General features: G+C 36.5%; 1 protein-coding gene across 1 annotated transcript in view; it reads right to left on the bottom strand.

Annotated features, from left to right (window-relative positions):
- IFT80 (intraflagellar transport 80) overlaps positions 1–17,738 on the bottom strand; it is a 48,130-nt gene that overhangs the window by 18,330 nt on the left and 12,062 nt on the right. The window contains exons 4-6 of the mRNA XM_088530465.1: positions 10,493–10,602; positions 9,634–9,723; positions 8,950–9,087 (exon numbers count right to left, since the gene is read on the bottom strand). Coding sequence (XP_088386591.1) covers positions 8,950–9,087; positions 9,634–9,723; positions 10,493–10,602 — 338 coding nt within the window. The remainder of the gene's footprint in view (positions 1–8,949; positions 9,088–9,633; positions 9,724–10,492; positions 10,603–17,738) is intronic.

The following is a 17,738-nucleotide window of genomic DNA, read 5'->3' as shown; positions in this document are numbered from 1 at the left end:
CAGAAAACAGTAACGGACAGCCTAAATTATTGGCAATAATTAGTACTTCTATGTAATGTACTTCTATGCCCCCTCCCGCAAATAAACTATTTGATCAGTTTTGCCAACCCTCACCTAACACAATAATTCTTCTGTAGCATTTAATTGATTTTAATTAAATTTCATTCCCAGTAAATAGATGACACTATGACAAGATCTTTTGTTCGAAGTCCCATTCCTCTCAATTCCCCAGATTAAAAGCAAAATACATATTCCTAGAACATCATATTCAATGAAATCCAATAATGTACTGGGATAGACTAGGGCAGCTTTGAACAGGACACAAGAAACTCTTCATAAAACTTAGAATACAGAATAAGCCTCTTCTTACAGAAAAAAATAGTTAAAATGGACTTGGCTAAAGCAGGTTGGAAAACCAGGAGCATGATGTAAAGATACTACAGGTTTTCCCAGTAAGAATGAGAAGCAAATTTGAAGTTGTTTTCCTAAGCAACTAGAAATCCAGGTAGGAGGCAATCAGCCTAATAATGCACTTTCCTGCTAACTGGATTTTGCAAGGTGGAACGGCTCACTCGGGCCTGAAGAATGTGTTTCTGTGCTACGGGGGCCAACACTCTAAATAAAAGCCCTTAATGGCTAACATATTTTCCTTCGTCTTCTACTACTGGCTTACGTCATCCCTGCCTATTAAAAACAAAGTTATCAGCTTGGTTTGTTGTTTTTTAAATCGAAGCCCCAAATTATTGGAATAGCAGAAAAGTCCTGGAAACGGAGGCGTTTGCTGCAAGGGAAAAGGCAGCGGGGCCAAGTGAATGTCCCGCTTCGGCGCGGCGAGCGCGGCTCGGCCAAGCACCCTGGGCACTGTTGCCCAGCACTCCCCAAACGCGGGCTAGTTGCTAGCAGACACCCCAAAACAACAGAAATAAAGGAGCCTTGCAAGAGGTTAGGCTGTGTAGTAACATTTTAGCTGTGAAATAGCACAGGTGAGAAATCACTGCTGTTAAAAATGAGTAATTTAGGAATAACTAATAAACTGAGCTTTTTTTTTTAAACCTGAGAGGAAATAAAATGCTATTATCTTCACTAACAGAGCAAACAACTGACTGGAGATAGCGGAAAGGGAAAACATGAGACTTGCAAGAAGTTTTGCCTTGGTGGTGCTAATGGCAAATAAAGTGAACAGAAATTAGTATATGCAGTACATTTCAATACGGATGCTCTTTTCACAGAAATCCTTCTTTTCTAATCTATTTTAATCCTATCAGAGTCCCAAGCATAAAGAACAGGCAAAAAGTATTAAAACCAGCACTTTTTTTCCCCCCCTTTTGATTTGGGGCACAAATGCAGTTACAAGAGAAGCTTACATTTAACTAGCGACAACATTAAAAAGAAGAGATGCATGTAACAACTTTCATTTACTTCTCAGCCCAAGTTAAAGGCTGATCTATTTCCACACACATACACCCTAAGCTAATTTTGTTCATTTTTGTTATTTCCATTTTCTCCAGTGAAGAACTTAATTCTTCAATTCCCCAATCTCAGGTATGAGACTCCTCTAATTTAGCTGGATTGTTCTTAATAATTTCTTGTCAAAAAGAGATGAATTTTCAGACCAAGACACTTGTTTTCTATTTCGGGCATTTCAGAAATCACCCTAAACCTGAGAACAGGCGTTTTCCTGACAACAGGCGTTTTCCTGACAATGGATCATCAAAAAAATTAACAGAGTATTAAAAAATAATTAAACGAGATGTAAATTGCAATCTCAACCATAGCCTTTTCAAAGTTGTGTACTAGAATATTAAAGAAAAAGAAAACTTTGAACAATTTAAGAGCTTATTTCATATTTCTTTGAAGATTTATACAAATATATTTAAAGTCGTCAGAAGAATCAAATCACTGACAAAAGACATGTGATTGAAGTTAAATGTAGACATTTGATTCTAATGGCTTTCGGATACATGATATTATACCAAAGGAGAAACAGTTGGAAGAAAATACTCACCTAATGTCTCTAACACATTTCATGTTCTGATTTCTTTTGCAGCACACACAAAACCCAAGGAATACTCAGCTCTTCACACACTCAAAGTCTTCATATGATTTATATTAAATGAAATCACAAAAATTACATTAAAATAGAGGTGTCTGACTTAAATGTTCAACGGCAAGGAAACACAATGGGATGAAATTCAACCTCCCACTTGTGCTAATGATTTGCAGAATACTGCCTAGATCACCTACTGAGCGCAGGCTCTTTTACTGCCTGCGCGCATGAGGGTGAGCGCGAGCCAGAATGTCAGCACTGGCTGCGTTTCCAGGCTCAGGGACTCGGCTTTAAGGCTTCGGTTTCCAGGGCTCTTGGCTCGCAGACATGCCATTCACTGCCTATGATTTGCAGTCGGGGAAGCTAATTGCAATTTTTTGGGAAAGGTCCATAACCTACTCTTCTGCCTCAACAGAATGAAATCCGTATGAGACACTCCATAGCAATCAAGAGGATAATCTTTAACTTCTGTCCGACATCCATTTATGGCAAGTGAGTAAGCGCTCGAGTTGTAGGACAAATGATTGCACGGAGCACCTTCAGAGAAAGCTCTAACTGCCCCAAAACCGAGGCATGTTTTTCACAGCTGGCCGGATGCGCTCTAGCTGAGAACGGTTTGGAGGAGCACGACTTCAAAGCCAGGTAGTAGGATATTCCCAAACAGACAAAGTCCCCTCCAAAGTCACTTGCCTCAGATGAAGAATGCACCCAGGAGTCACAATGAGCAATAAAGGGGTGCCAAGCCATCCATAAGGAACCGGAGCCTAAGGAAAATGGCTCGGCATTACTTTTTATGCCTAGCAGATGCATCCTATCTCAAAGGTAGAGTGTATTTCAACAACTATGGCTTTTGATCTAAAGTTTGGTTTTCATCTAGATCAAATACTTAGTAAAATATTTCCACATTAAAACCAAAATTAATTTACATATATATATATATATATATATATATATAAAGCAGTTATAAAGCTTTACAGCTTTACTTCCTGTTTATTTTTGAAAGCTCTCAATATCATTCAGACCATGTACCATGTCTGGTACATTCTTCATGTGTGAGAAATGTTAATGAATAAAAATCACTCCTTTCCATTAGCAAGACAGAAACAATTTTTTAGAACTGAAATAGCTGCCATGTATCTCCTAGATATACCGAGTTAAAAATTCAGAATATAAATATGACTAATTGTTCCAACATTAGCTGCAGTGCTGCAATACTTTGGTATTGCTGTTTGGCTCATCCTTTTTCTGTTTCATATTTAATTCTGTATTGAATTCAACGAACTATCTCAAGAACAAAAACAGTAGTTACAAAAGCTTCACGGTATTAAATAAATACACAAGAGCAATAACTTGAAGCTTCCCTTTTCTGATTACACAATGGAGCAAGCCCGAGGAAGCACCGCAGTCTTTGAATACTGTCTCTTTTCCATAAATGGACACCGAGGAAGCTCCTCAGATGTAGGTCTACTGGTTTCCATGAGCAGATTCAGAGAACTCCGTGTCCCAGGAATAAGGACAGTGTTTCACATATCTAATACTGATAGCTTCAAGACCCAACTAGGAAGGCTGTAGATAGCTATGATTTCTACACCGAATGGGATAAATTAATTACCCACATAATATCTTAACATAAATACGCAGAAGAAGATAGTGAAGAAAGAATGTTGCTTATATTTTAAGTGATAAAAATCCCCGCCTAACATTTAAGAACTTTTCAGGTCCTCCTAATGGAGAAGCAGTATTTTTTCACTGGAAACTTGGTTTTCCTCATGGCCCATAAGGGTTTTCACATCCATGCACAGGGAGGAGAACATTAACATCTGGTGGGCACCAACCCGGTGCGTTGTAGCCCACGAGCAGGTTCATATGGTAAAAAAACGACTCTCGGAAGAGCCAGGGAGCCAATTCACAAGCACGGAGCATTCGGGGGGAGGGAAGGAGAATTGTGACAAATCAGAATTTTGCTTTTCCTGGATGTGACAGGACTATTAAAAGCTTCTTTGAGAAAACACCATAGAAAATTACTCAAGGAAAGCCTTAAAGATAGCTACGTAAAAAAGTCACCTACAAAGAAACTAGGTGGAATCTGGCATCCATTCCGAAGCTTCACTTCACAAAATTACTATTCAGGTCCCAGTGTAGCAGCAGGCAGATCAGATCTCAACAAAATCATAGAGATCAGTTATCCAAAGCAAATCTACTTTCAGTTGTGTTCGAAAAACCTAACTACGCACATGAATACAGAATTAGATCATGGGAAATACCTATGTATATATGTCTACATACACACACACACTCACCAATGTATTTTACTGGATATAAAATATGACAACTTTATTGTAAAGCTTTCAATTCCAACCACAGGGGAATCCACAAAAGATTCCATTAGGTTGAAGAGATAATATGTATAACTGGAGGCAAGGAAATTCAGTGCTACACGTGAATACAGACGTGTATAACCTCAAGTGGAAAACCAGCTCTGGCACAAGACTGTTGAACTACAGAATGAAGGAGGGTTCCTGGTGCCTTCTTAAACTTATATGTTGGACTTTGGCCCAATAATTAATGTGAAATATCAAAAACTGACAAAGACACTACCTCTATATGAAGTGTCCTACTAGGACAGAGTCTTACAGAGGACATCTAAAATTCTCACACCTTCTCATAATTATTAGATCTAAGGAGAACAAAGACCAATGTCTTATTATTAATTATACAGGAGAAACTGTCCCATATAAATTCCTAGCCTTAGAAAATGAAACATTGATGTAGTTCCTTAAATAGATTATTACTTCCATAGATACTCCACATGTTTTCATTTTCTTCCACAAGTTGCAATAGCCAATTCTATTAAATTAAAATATGTCAACTTGGAAAGAATCAGTTCCCAACATAATCCAATGGGCAATCTATCTGTAATATTTTTCTTTTATTGAGCTACAAAGAATTCAAAATCAAGACTCTTAAAATAAAGGTAGATGAAATAGAGGGAAAAAAAAGAACAAAACTAAAAAAAAAAACATTTTTTTTTTAATACTGCCAAATACATATCTCTGCAAAACAAGACTAAAACTAAACGCAGTGGGGCTGCCCCTCGGCTGCTTCCCCTGCAGCCGAGCTGAGCGGGACCGAGCAAAGCCAGGCCAAACCAAACCTGATCTTCTCTACATACCAGACAATATTTGCCAAGTTTTATTATTTCCCAAATATTTTTATATATCTACTGGCAAAATTAGAGATTGCATGGAATAAACCATGAAATAAAAATGCAAGGGTAAACAAAAGCAGCCAAACAAGCACACTGGCAGCCTAGTAAAATGGCCTCAATTCATCCTGTAATAAAAGGAAATAAAATAAAGTAATAAAAGAGAAGCCCTATAGAATGTAGTCATTTAAAAAGAGAACTTACAGTCTGATGCACAGAGAATTTTTTCATTATAAAACAGTTGCTAAACCTAGAGATCAAATCAAGATCTTGAAGTAAAGCGAAAGGCAAGATCAAGCATCTTTTTATTGCAAAAACAGACTGCAGGTGAACATCACCAGGAAAAATGTTTAGAAACAATGAAGAGCACTGTTAATTTGGAAAATAAAAACCAAACCAAACTGATCCCATTAAGAATAGTTATTAATGAAAAAACAAACAAACAAAAACCCTGAAAGGCCTCTCCAAAACAAAGACCCACTTTAATAAAATATAAAATTTGTCTTTATCCTTGCTAGTTTTTGTTGATAATTCTAAAAGGATTAATTTGACCACAGTTACTTTAAGGATTTTTTAAATTATTTGTTAAATTCTCCTTCCCAAAAAAGAGGAAGCAACCTGTCTTTACAGCACATGTATATGGTCCACTTTCCAAGATATTATGTGTGAGCAGAAAGGAAAAAGGAGGGAAATTAGTGAATTACAGTCATTCTTACCACCTTCTACCATGCCAATATTCTGACCCAACCAGTAACGTCAAGGGAAGCATGTAGAGCTCCAGGAAATAACTTACATAAATGAACTTTTATGCATTGCCTTCCATACAAATGACTAGAATTTCAAAAGCTGAGAAAAAGCTAAAGTCTATTCATCAATACAGCCAGTTTTCCTTTTAATATTCACACATTAATATTAATCTTAATGTTTTCCATAAGCTTAATTATCATGGACAGCAAAGTAGGCAATGAATTCCAACATAAAATATGCATTATTATTCTGTATGACAGGCATATCATTTCTTCAGAAATATAATGTTGTCAAAGGAAGGGATATTTCTTCATTTCAGACACCTAACTGTTCTAAAAGTTACTATAATATTTGTGTTTTTCTTTTTGAATGTAAAGCTGCTAGAACAAAGTAACAAGGAAAAAAGAAAAGGAGAAAAGAACACACACTAACAGAATTTAATTTAATTATGTCCCCAAACTGAACACACATGCTAGAGAAGAGTTAATGATATGTATATCGCCTGATGGCTCCCCAAGGAGCAATTTGCCAATACAGCTCCATTACATCAGACATAATAAAAATGTCTATGTTGACCAGTAAAAGCCAGGTCTGGTTCTCTTCAAACTCCATCACTCTGGTGGTGTGTGAGTCATTCTTCCTTTTCCCTCAATCCTAGCAAAACTAGTTCTTTAGTAACAATTTACAGCTAATGTCAGGAAAGAAAATTTCATGAAATTCATGACTTTTAAAGATTAACCTAATAAATTATCATTTCTAGCTGCTAAACAGACAAAGCATCTGGCACTGGCTACTGTGCATGTTCTGTAAGACTGACTAACGAACCAGCACAAAGAACTGTTCATTTTATGGAAAAATAAACCTACCTGCATTAAAATTTTAACAAAGTCCACAAGACCATGTAATATTAAATGCCAATTTTAAAATTACCAGTTTCCAGCTAGCAAGAGAGTTTGAACTGTGCTTAGATTAAATTACATTACAGCTAACGAGTTAAAAAAATAAGGTCCTGGATGATAGAAAGAAATGCTATATGCTACAAAACAGAGGTACCTGAGAGCAGAAAGAAAAGAAAAAAGATTTTTTGAAATCCTTTTCCACTGCATCAATCTTTGATATCAAATTTTTGTTCTAAGCATGTATCTATATTGAATGCAATCTGAAATTTGAACTGTTGGGCTCACCCACATAGGACCCCATTCATTTCAGCTTGCAGTTTGCCAGTATAGCTTCATGATGCTAGTACCCAGGAAGAAGATGGAAAACAGTTGTGGAAGAAGAGGGCATGGTTTAAAGTGCTGCCTTAAGAAGAAAACACTAATGGCTAGTCTCATTTTTTAAAACACTATATTTTACACAATACAGTCCTATGCAGATGTAATTACATATACCTTATTTAGTTTCACTAAGCTAAATCAATGATATGCATATAAACACTTCTATAATAGCATACTCATATAGGCAGATAAGAAACAAGGGTCAGTGAGGCTACTGTTTCAATTATATTTAAATGAAATTAAATTACAGTAAATAGATTAAAAAAATGAGGTGTGTGTATATCAGGCTTTAACTCTAACCACATTTTTTTCTGATTTTTCCAAAGGAGTTCCTAACACACAGGTTAAAACAAACAAACAAAAAAACAGTTACTGTAGGTAGAAATCAGAATAAAATAACTGAAATAAAAGCTGAAAATGGGTACTTTCTAAAATAAAATTGCAAGTGGGTAGTTTTCCTTCAAGATAACCATTTGCCAAGTTTTACACAGACTAAGTAACTCTAGGAGTTTCTCAAGGCAAGAGGGAAGGGCATGAACCACAAAAAATAAAAGCCATCCTTGCTTCACTTACTTTTGTCAGTGAACATTACCAAGAAGAGAATCAGCACAGAAAGTGAAATATGACAACTAAGATACGGCAAGTTAACCTGCATGTCTCTTCTCATGCAATTTTTAAAGGCTGTTCTTTGTGAATGTATAAATATTTAAACTGTGTGGTCACAGTTCATGGCAAGGGGGACCATGTGGGAGCAGGCGGTGGTGAAAACGCCCCAAAGCACCACAGCAAAAGCTGATTTGCCAGCCTGAGCAAATGTGCAAAAAAACCCAGCAAAAGGGGTAAACAGTAACAGCCCCCAGCCTAGAGAGGCTGCACGCGGTGCAAGTCTGAACAAGACACTGCAGAGCCACAGGAAATCCACAGAGACAATGAGGTCAGTCTGTGCCCTGCCTTAACGTACTTTGAATGGCAGCAAAGGCGGATGAAACTACATTAATTTAATTTCAGTTGGAGACCAAGTGGAAAAAAAAAATAAAAAGGGTCCACAATAACAAACTTGGAGCAAAGCTGCAAGTCAGAAAAGCAAAAGGAAAGAGGAGCAGAGGTACCTCTTCTAGGAAGCGTTGGGAAGTACTAGTTGCATATGTTTAAAAAAAAGGAATAAACAAGCAAAAGGCCAGGGACACTTTGCTAATGAATACACAAGTGGCCATGTTAGAGAAGCTCCGGGCAAAATACATCTTTAGCTGGAAACAGCGTCCTGTCTAGCATCAAAAAACAAATGCAAGACCGTTCTCTTAGATTCTCCTTACAACTGTTTTAAACTTCTTATTTCTAATGCTTGATAATCACATCTGCCATTCTTCTTATGATCTTTTTACAAGATTTGCTTGAAAAAAGAAAAGCTAAATAATAACAAGTTAAAACATACAGAAAAAGTTTAATGTTCTGAGAGACTATATGAAAATTTTTACTCAGGCCAAAACATATTTGTAAGGGCAGCTAAGCAGATCAAGAAGACAGTTTCTTAGATGTATTCAGGAGAATGATGCTGGCCAAAAAAACAAGTCTCTCCAAATAAGACTACCTGTCCATATACTTGTATCCCAGGGAATATTTACCATATTATCAATAAATTTCCACAAATGTTGCTTCTCAGGGTTGTTACTTACCCCAGTTTTATCACATAGACGTAAAGTATGAAAAGACCCAACAGCAAATAATTCTCCATCCATAGTCCAGGCAACGGATGTTATAGGATAGTCATGGGGCTGTGAGCTGTACAGTATCCGCCCGTAACTGTCCCAAACCTTAAAACAAGCAAACAAAAAACAAAACAAAATATTCAGACATATTCTGCCTGTGCTTTTACTTATTCTAGAGGTATCATTTTCACTCACGTAAGTTAATCATACAGTATGTTTTCTCTATTTTGGATGTACAGTATTCCAACCACATAATTTCCCAAGATACCTTGTTATTACTATAACAGAAGAAGTATATTCCTATAACAGAAAATAATTATCTCCACTAATCTTAAAAATTCCTTACATTTCTCAGTATGCATTAGAGTTCTACACATTTTCCTTTGGCAGATTGTTTCAACTGCATTTTACTTATTTTTATTCTGGCGTATTTCCTCTACCAAACCTTTGTAATGCTACTAGATAGAGTGGGATGTATTAACAAGTAATACAGCTTAATACATCTTGGGGTATTAAGTTTTTCCTGAAAACTGAAAGACTTCTCCATTAAACTTGAGCTTGTAAGTGTTACTAAAATTATAAAACATCAGACTGCCTAAAAATATCCCTTTGGGTAATTTTATTTCCCCTGAGAAGTCAACAAGGACTCACCTTGTATTTGCAATCTTCGCCTGCAGACAGAATAAGATCATTGACTGAGTTCCAGTCAATTTTTAAAATAAGTCCATCATGGGCTTTCCACTGAAATGGGAGGAAATAAATTAATTACAGATACGACTCCTAATATTTATCATTTAGTAGCATTCAAATGAACAAAAATAAGGGTTTTCAACTATACAAACAGACATTATCTGTTCTTCAAAATAATAGATTAAATATAGTTTAGAACAAGGTAGATCAGAGCATAAAAATCTACATTAACAATGTTCCAAGCTATGGTTTCTGTACTGTTGTCCCTTTTCATAAAGGGTTCTGCATTTTCTGCCTTCATTTATATAAAAGGAAATGCTTACTCAAAGGCCTTATTAGTAGCAGAAATTGTCAAATAAATTTAATTTAGGAAATGAACAATTCCCTTATTCTCAAAAAATGAAGAAATCTGGTTAAAACGGGAGAGCAAAATGAGTGGCACATATGCTACATGGAAAATTCCAACACAAAATGTTTTATATTTGGCAACGTCATAAAAACTGAAAAACATTTTCACATGGGAAGTGTGAGACAACCTTAACAATACGTGGTATTGTCAGATGTGTCTATCATTAATATCAAATCAGAATATAGTTTGAATTTAACAAAGCAAAGGCATTGCAAAAAGTCAAGAGAAGGACATAACGTGCTGGAATCACAGGCAGGCGTTCTCCAGATGTGCTAGTTTTGCTCTGAGAACTGGACTAAGTTCATTCACTGACTTGAATGCAGCCCTGCTTTTAATTCCCTCTACTTTTCACTTAATTCTGGATTAATACTCACATAGCTCAGTAAATACATAGTTTTATATTAATGATACCTGTAAAACTTTGGCATTGGGCTGGAGAGGTTTAATAATCAGCTGCTTTCCTGACGTATAGAGAACCTTTTCAGAATCAGGTCCCCAGGCTACTGAGTACACTGGTGTTCCTGCAGACAGCATGAAAGAAAATATTTCTTATGAAGACTTGTCTGATCAACTCGCACAGCAACTGGTACAGCCACTGCAAGCTGGTTACTTAAAATTATGCATCAAAACCCAAGTGTGGGAGAAGGCCAACCTACGGGCAACTATTTGCCCCAGGTACTATTCAACTGCAGGTAAGTTAGCAAGCAGTAAAACATCTACTGCTTTCAACTGGACCACTTCAAATTTAACTCCGATTAAATCAACTCCAGACATCACACAAACACACAGAAAAGACGAAGGAACAAGTTGTCTAATACTGCATTTGGGTTATTGAAAACATGTATGATTTCACTTTCATTTGAGACCTACTTTTAAGACTTATTTTATCCCGCTTGCTCCAACTACATTTACCACTTGCTCCTTCAGTTCAGGTTCCCTGTAAAACCATATCTAGAAGAACTCATATCACCAGATTTCTTATTTTATAAGATTTCCTTTTCCATTTCTTCTTCTTCTTCTCATGTCGTGGTTCTCCTCTCAAACAAACAAACAAAAAGACCAATTTCTTGCAAGACTTTGCATTTGAGCACAGTAAGACAAGATCTTCCTTCTCAGCTTTAGAAAGTTGTTCAGCTTTCAGATGCTCCTTCCCTACCTTGAGGTATTTTCCCCCTGGGCTCATGGCAGACCAGGACATCACAAAGATTTTTGTTGCCCTTCTCCACTTGTTCAAGCTTCTCTATTGCATCAGACAAAACCCTTTATGGCTAATTTACTAATAAGGTCTATCATCATTATGACGTGTTTTATTAAGCACTAAAATGTTAACTCTTTCCATTCAGTCCCAAGGTCAAGCCTTCAATCTCCATGTGTCAGATCTTCAGAGCTTTCCTGGTTTCCATCAGATTTGCAAACACTCCCTAGAAGTGCTTAGAAAACATTTCATGTTTTGAAACATCTCCTGGAACTTGTTTGCCTGGACACCTACCATACAATTGCATCAAGTGCCAAGACCACTGCCACTGATCAATATCTAATTTAAAGCCAAGAAATATTTGTATCAAAAACAAAACTAGAGAATCAGGTAATTGGTCCCCCAAACCATCGCCTAGCATTGTATTCTCTGATGCAACTGTACTTACAGTTGCCACTTAAAAGAGGAAAAAAAAAAACAACATGAAAACAATCACACTAAAACCAGTAGCCACTGCAGGTATAAAGATACTTTGTGTTGCAACTGAATTATTTTTTGGAAGCTGTTCAAGCTCCATAATTAAGACAGTATTATAAAGACTTTTTTATTCTGCTGTACAAATAAAGAATAAACATCCCATATACGAGCTACTTAAAAATGAATTAACAGCCCATCAAGCTAGAAGGAGCAGCCTGAAAACTTCACAGATTTTTCCCAATTAAGTGGAAAGATTTTTTTGCAGAGTAAAATCTCTAGAACGACGTAGCAAAATAAAACTGAGTGTTTTGTTTTGAAAATATATAAGGTTGCAGTTTTTAAAGATTTTTTTGAAAACAGAAGTGAAAAAAATTGCTTGGAAAAAAACATCCTGAAAAAAAAAAATCAGATTTGCCAAGTATGCAAGTATTTTCCTTAGTACTCGACAGAACTGCTCTCCTCAGAAGACAAACAATCAAAGTATTACTCTGCTTGATTCCATGCAAATAAAACTAAGAAAATTAAATAAAAAGCATGTCCAAACATTTATTTCTGTCACAGCACAAGCCCTGCAGCAACGGATAGGAACTTTCAGCATAGCCTCAATATTACAAGACAACAGGAAACAGTGAATATAAAACTGTGAGGAGGTGGACTGGGTAATAAGCCCCTGTCAGATCATTCTTCTCAGTTTTGGTAGAACTTGCTGCCGTACCCTGAGAAATGGGAAAAAGAATGCTTATTTCAGGACTCTATAGTGTCACTGGCAGAAATGATACCCTTGAAGGAGAAAGAAACTTCCTGCAAGAAACTTGATGATCTAGAGGGATGTGTTGTGCCTGGTGTACCCTAACACAGCCATATGGCACTTATAGACATGACACAGGACCCTAAGAAAATCTCTTTCTTGAATAGATTTGGAGATTAGGCAGAATAAGCTAAGGAAACTCAAAGACACATCTAAAATGAAGGCAGCTAGAACTGCACCCCAGAAGTTCTACGAGAGAAAAAAGGAGTCTCAAAGATCGCTTATTACAGTCTAAATAAACAGTCTTACTTGACAGCTCAAGCATTTTAGAAGAGGAAAATAGAAAAAAAATCTACTTCAGTCTCAGAAATATGACTTTTTGAGAGATTCAAGCATATTTTAGTTTATAGCTATGAATTTGAACAGTGATTTAAAAGTGAGGAAATAAACCATGCTTAGCACCTCTATCATCTATAGTAAAATGAACCATAAACAGTCTTCAGAAAATTGTCCCAGGTGAAGTTTTCAAAGACACTTTGAAAACATTTTTCCATTACTAAAAATGACTCAGGGGTTCTCCTTTGACAAGAGTCTTTTAAGGAGATTTAGACAGTTACCTGATTGAACGGACCTATCAAGTGTCCTAACGTCATCTAATATCTTACCAGTTCTTCAAAGAATTGAAACTTTCTCTCTGAACAAAAACTTGACTTTATTATATCAATTTTCTATCAGCTATCAATTCAGCACAATAAATTTTATCTAAGCTTTGAAACATTTAAGCTCTAAACAGAGATCTGGTGCTGTTGCTCCTGAATATTTTTATTATTTATGTATTTTGTTTTGGGAAGGCATTTGTTTTATGTTGTTTATAACTACAGAATGATGTAATTATTGTGCATCTTTTTGGTGGGGGGGTTGTTACTTTTCAACCATGGTAAGTCAGTAGGAGACAATTCATAGAAACATACAACATATATTAAGTAAATCTGGCACTATTTTCCCACTGGCAGCAATTTGTGTTGAAAATGACATAAATTCTGACACCAGCTGCAAAGAAATTCAAAATAAACTAATTTTTGTCCTGTTCTAAGGCTGATTTAACAGTCAGAAGATTTTTATATTTAAACCAAATGTTTAAATTTTTTATGATGGCTAACTACTTAACCACAATTTCCAGGGCTTAACAGCAGGAGCTAAGTTAACTCATTTCCTTCTGCACTTGGCAAGAACTTGGTTGGGAACGGACAGCCAATATATTGCATTGCTGTGGAAAGAAATAGAAAAACCTGCAGAAAAACTGAATTGCATTGATGATAAGCATTTTTTTTGGAAAAAAAAATACTTTGCAGCAAAAGCAGGAAAGGTGGGCTGGGGGAAGATCTGAAGAAGGAACATGTGAAGAGGTGCACCTTGTAGCTCCCCGCTCATCTCGGTGCTCTGCTCGCAGATGTTAATCTCAACAAATCAATCCAATCTGTGTCACAGAAGGAGCTGGGGCTGGGGGCAGGTGAGTGAGCAGGCACTGGCACTTTCAACCATAGCAGGTTCTTTGCTAATTATAACAGTACGTCTGTGAGAGAGTTTCCACAGTAACAAAAACATTAATTCAGAGAATTTTATGCCTCTCAGCACAAAAACAGGAGTTGTATCTTGAAGTCCCTCTTCACAATAATTAAAGTGTTTAGTACAGACATTGCAACTGTTGTGATTTTGCTTTCAGTAACAAAAAAGGCAACACACATTGCAATTATTCACATTATTCATTCATGCATTTTTTATCATATAAACCAGATGTATTTACACATTTATATGTATTTATTGTTAAGCAAAATACAGTCAGGATATAAGTACTCTGCTACCTACAATTTATAAATCTGATAACTTAATAAAATAATGACTATAAATGAAATGGGCTTTCATGTGCAATATTGTTGAAGCTATTCTCATCTCAAACGCGCAAAATTATGAGGGGAAAAAGTGTTTTACCCTCTCACACTGTAAAATTAACCTGGAATCTCTTACCAAAGTTGAAGGGTTTTCTCCTCCGCTTTCTTAATACCAATAATAAAACACTACAAGCTAAAAGTCTTACATTATCAAGCTTTACACAGCAGTACTGCTTTGACACACTTACACACAGACAAGAGCAGAAGGCAGCTCTTCTCCTGACATACAAGGACGAACAGAATCAATCAAAGTATTCTACCTGTGCTAGCTCTGCCCTAACATGTCTAAAAGTAGTAAGCAGTAGTTTTTAGTGCTGAAAGAATACAGAGAGCACAATGATATAAAAATAAAGTCTTTATTACGCCTTGCGAAGATGCATTAGATAAAACACATTTCAATTCATTTCATACTGCCTGGCATCACAGGTGGGCTGCTTTGGGGCTCCATTGGAATTCAAAGGTGTGACAAGTGGATTACTGGTCACTGGAAGCCCCTCAAAAAATGTCATCACGATCAAAAGATAACACTCAAAGCACAAATTAAAGAGTACAAGTTTACAATTACAATGTCGGCCTGAAAGAAAAGTGACAGAGGTCATCTGAAGAACCAAGAATCCACTCAAGGTAAATTGGTAAAATATGTAAGATAGAAACAGTAAGTCTGTGGATAATGATATTTAAACGATAATTTGGATCACTCACTTTTCTAGCGGAAAGTCGAGGCTACACCAAGAATCAGAAAGCAGGACTGAACCAGCCTGTACACTGCATGTGCATTTTCATAAAGGTTGTGGTCCAGTCCTTCACCAATGCTCCTGAAGAAACTAACTTCTCATAGTACAAAAAGTGAAGGTTAACCTCTGAATTTAAGACAGGACTTTCTGGATATTTCATGGAATTAGGAACATTAAAATAGGTAACAGGGTGAAGAAAAATTAGGAATGCTCTAACCTACAATAGAAACTACATATCCTGAGGGAGCAGTCAAACTTGCAGCTTGAAGATGGGGAACTGAAGCACCACCTGACTGCAGCCTTCACGTTATCCCGTTAGAGGAGCAGTGTGTGCTGTGACTCACGTTAAGGAGGCAGCGGCTCCAGCAGAAGCCTGGCTGCAATTAAATGCTTCGGGTGGATCCAGGAGACTTTTATGTCCACTAAGGTTCTCAGATCTTGGAGAGAGGGTAAAGTTATCAACAAAGGTATCACATCCATTGATGGATGAGCTAAAGAAATGGTGCTGCAGGAATAATCTTGATAGTAATAAGAAGTAGAATGCAAGTGTGTCTTTCTCAATTTTCTTCTTTGTGTTGCCATGACTAATACCTTTGATCGAGCAGGGGATGGGGAGGGTTAGAGGGCTTCACTCCAAATAATCAAGTTCTACATGATAGCCTAAGAATTTGTGCTGTTAAAGCTGTTCTTTCTTTGACCCTTTGCACATCCTACCCTTCATAGCTTGGTGGCTTGGTGCAGAGGAGGAGGGACACCTTGAGCACAGTCATGCTGCAATGTATGTACCACAGAATACCCTGATACACTCCTGTTTTAGGCACAGTCACGTGGGTTACACCAAGATAGAACAAAGGAAGCTGTGATAAAATATTACCTCATTCACTCATTCACATATATCAGTGCACAGCATCACCTGGAAGCCCAAAGGATTGCAAATATAGCAATTTTTAAAAAGCTTTCTGTTAAGGAGAAACAAAGGCAAGAATAAAATTTAAGGATGAAAAAGCAAGATCAGGCTCAAAGAAGAAAGCAACCTTACCAGCAATACGGTACTGCTAGGGGCTGAATGAAATGGAGGCTACTGGGGCTAACTAACTTTATTCCATGCATCAGCATGCTGGAAGGACATGGGGCCAGAACACTCTATAGAAGTACTGAAAAGGCTAAAAAAGGAAAGAAATCTATATCCATGTTTTCGTAGTGAAGAAAAATCCAAAGATAGAATAGGCATGTGGACCGTTATTCAAAGATAAGGGTCTGAAAATTTGTTTCTAATACAAAAAGAGGAATGAGTAAAAAGAATGTTAGCAATGGTAATCCTTTAATTTCCTAAGGAGATGATAATGAAAGTGCAAAATTAGCTCTAACATAACATGCTGCTTTTAAACAACAACAAAAAAATCTGCAGAATCCTATCCTGATGCCAGGTATGTCAGCAACTTACAGAATATTCTGTAGGAATCTGATCCTACAAATTAAAAGTTTAAGGGCTTTTAAGTCTCATAGGATCTTATCTTAATGCACAAATGCAGTTATTCCATGGGGACACAATTCTTCCCTCACACTATACAAGAAGTTCTGAAAAATCAATGGAGATTCAGATTGTAGACACTGGAAAGAGCACAATTCCAGCACACTGCAAAGAGGCTCTTGCCTTATAAGCTTCATCAGACTAGGTAGGAGGCCTCACAATAAGCACAGTTAAACATAAGAAACTTAAAACACATGAATTCAGAAACACTGTAGAGTGTGTTGTGTTGTTCAATTCTTTTGTAAAAAAAAAATATATATATAGCTTGGTTGGCTTATTGTTTTTACGTTGTAAGCTTGAAAAACACATTGCATCTGAATATGAACTTCCTTAACAGAACTGAAATACATTTTACCTTTACTCCTGTGGTTAAAATGCCTTCAACAGGCTGAAAGAATTTAGATAATTTGTTTTAGAAAGAGATAAGGGTCTGACATTTAACCCAACCCCAGGTGCATGTGGTTTCTAAAAAACGTCAAAAGGTCACATGATTTTAATGTATCAAGCCTGAAAAACAAATCTAGCTTGATATTTTCACTGAAATCGTATATAAATTTTAGAAATCATGATTATAAAAAATTGGACATTTTAAAAATTAAATGTGTATAAAATGTATTTGTAGCCTGCAGCGCTACTCTTTAAAACAATGTGATTTTAAATTGACTTAATAACAATAACTGGAATGTTCTGGTATGCATAAAACCGTAGTTATAAAGCTAAGAGTGAGGTTAGGTCTCACTTCAATAGGACTCTCTGCATATATTAAATTAAACTGGGTTAAGTAGATTTTTGAACCTGGGTTGTTAAGAACTTTAAGGTACAGAGAAGCTAACCTATAAACACTTTTTCTCATCTTCCACGCATTCAGGCAACACTTCTATTTTTTTTTCCAGTTTCACCATAAGAATCAGTGGCATGGTATTAAAAAAACAATTTATTTTCAATTCTCTGATTCTTTACTGTCTCCAGAAGCTTTATGGTTGAACTGCCTAAAAATATTGCAAGAATACCTTTTATGTTAGA

Source organism: Tinamus guttatus, unplaced genomic scaffold (genome assembly GCF_059628265.1).
Source record: "Tinamus guttatus ecotype Peru unplaced genomic scaffold, ASM5962826v1 Tinamus_guttatus_pri_ptg000376l, whole genome shotgun sequence".
In the NCBI taxonomy this organism is placed as follows: Eukaryota; Metazoa; Chordata; class Aves; order Tinamiformes; family Tinamidae; genus Tinamus; species Tinamus guttatus.
The sequence above is the reverse complement of the archived record's forward strand: the minus strand, read 5'-3'. Positions and strand labels throughout refer to the sequence as shown.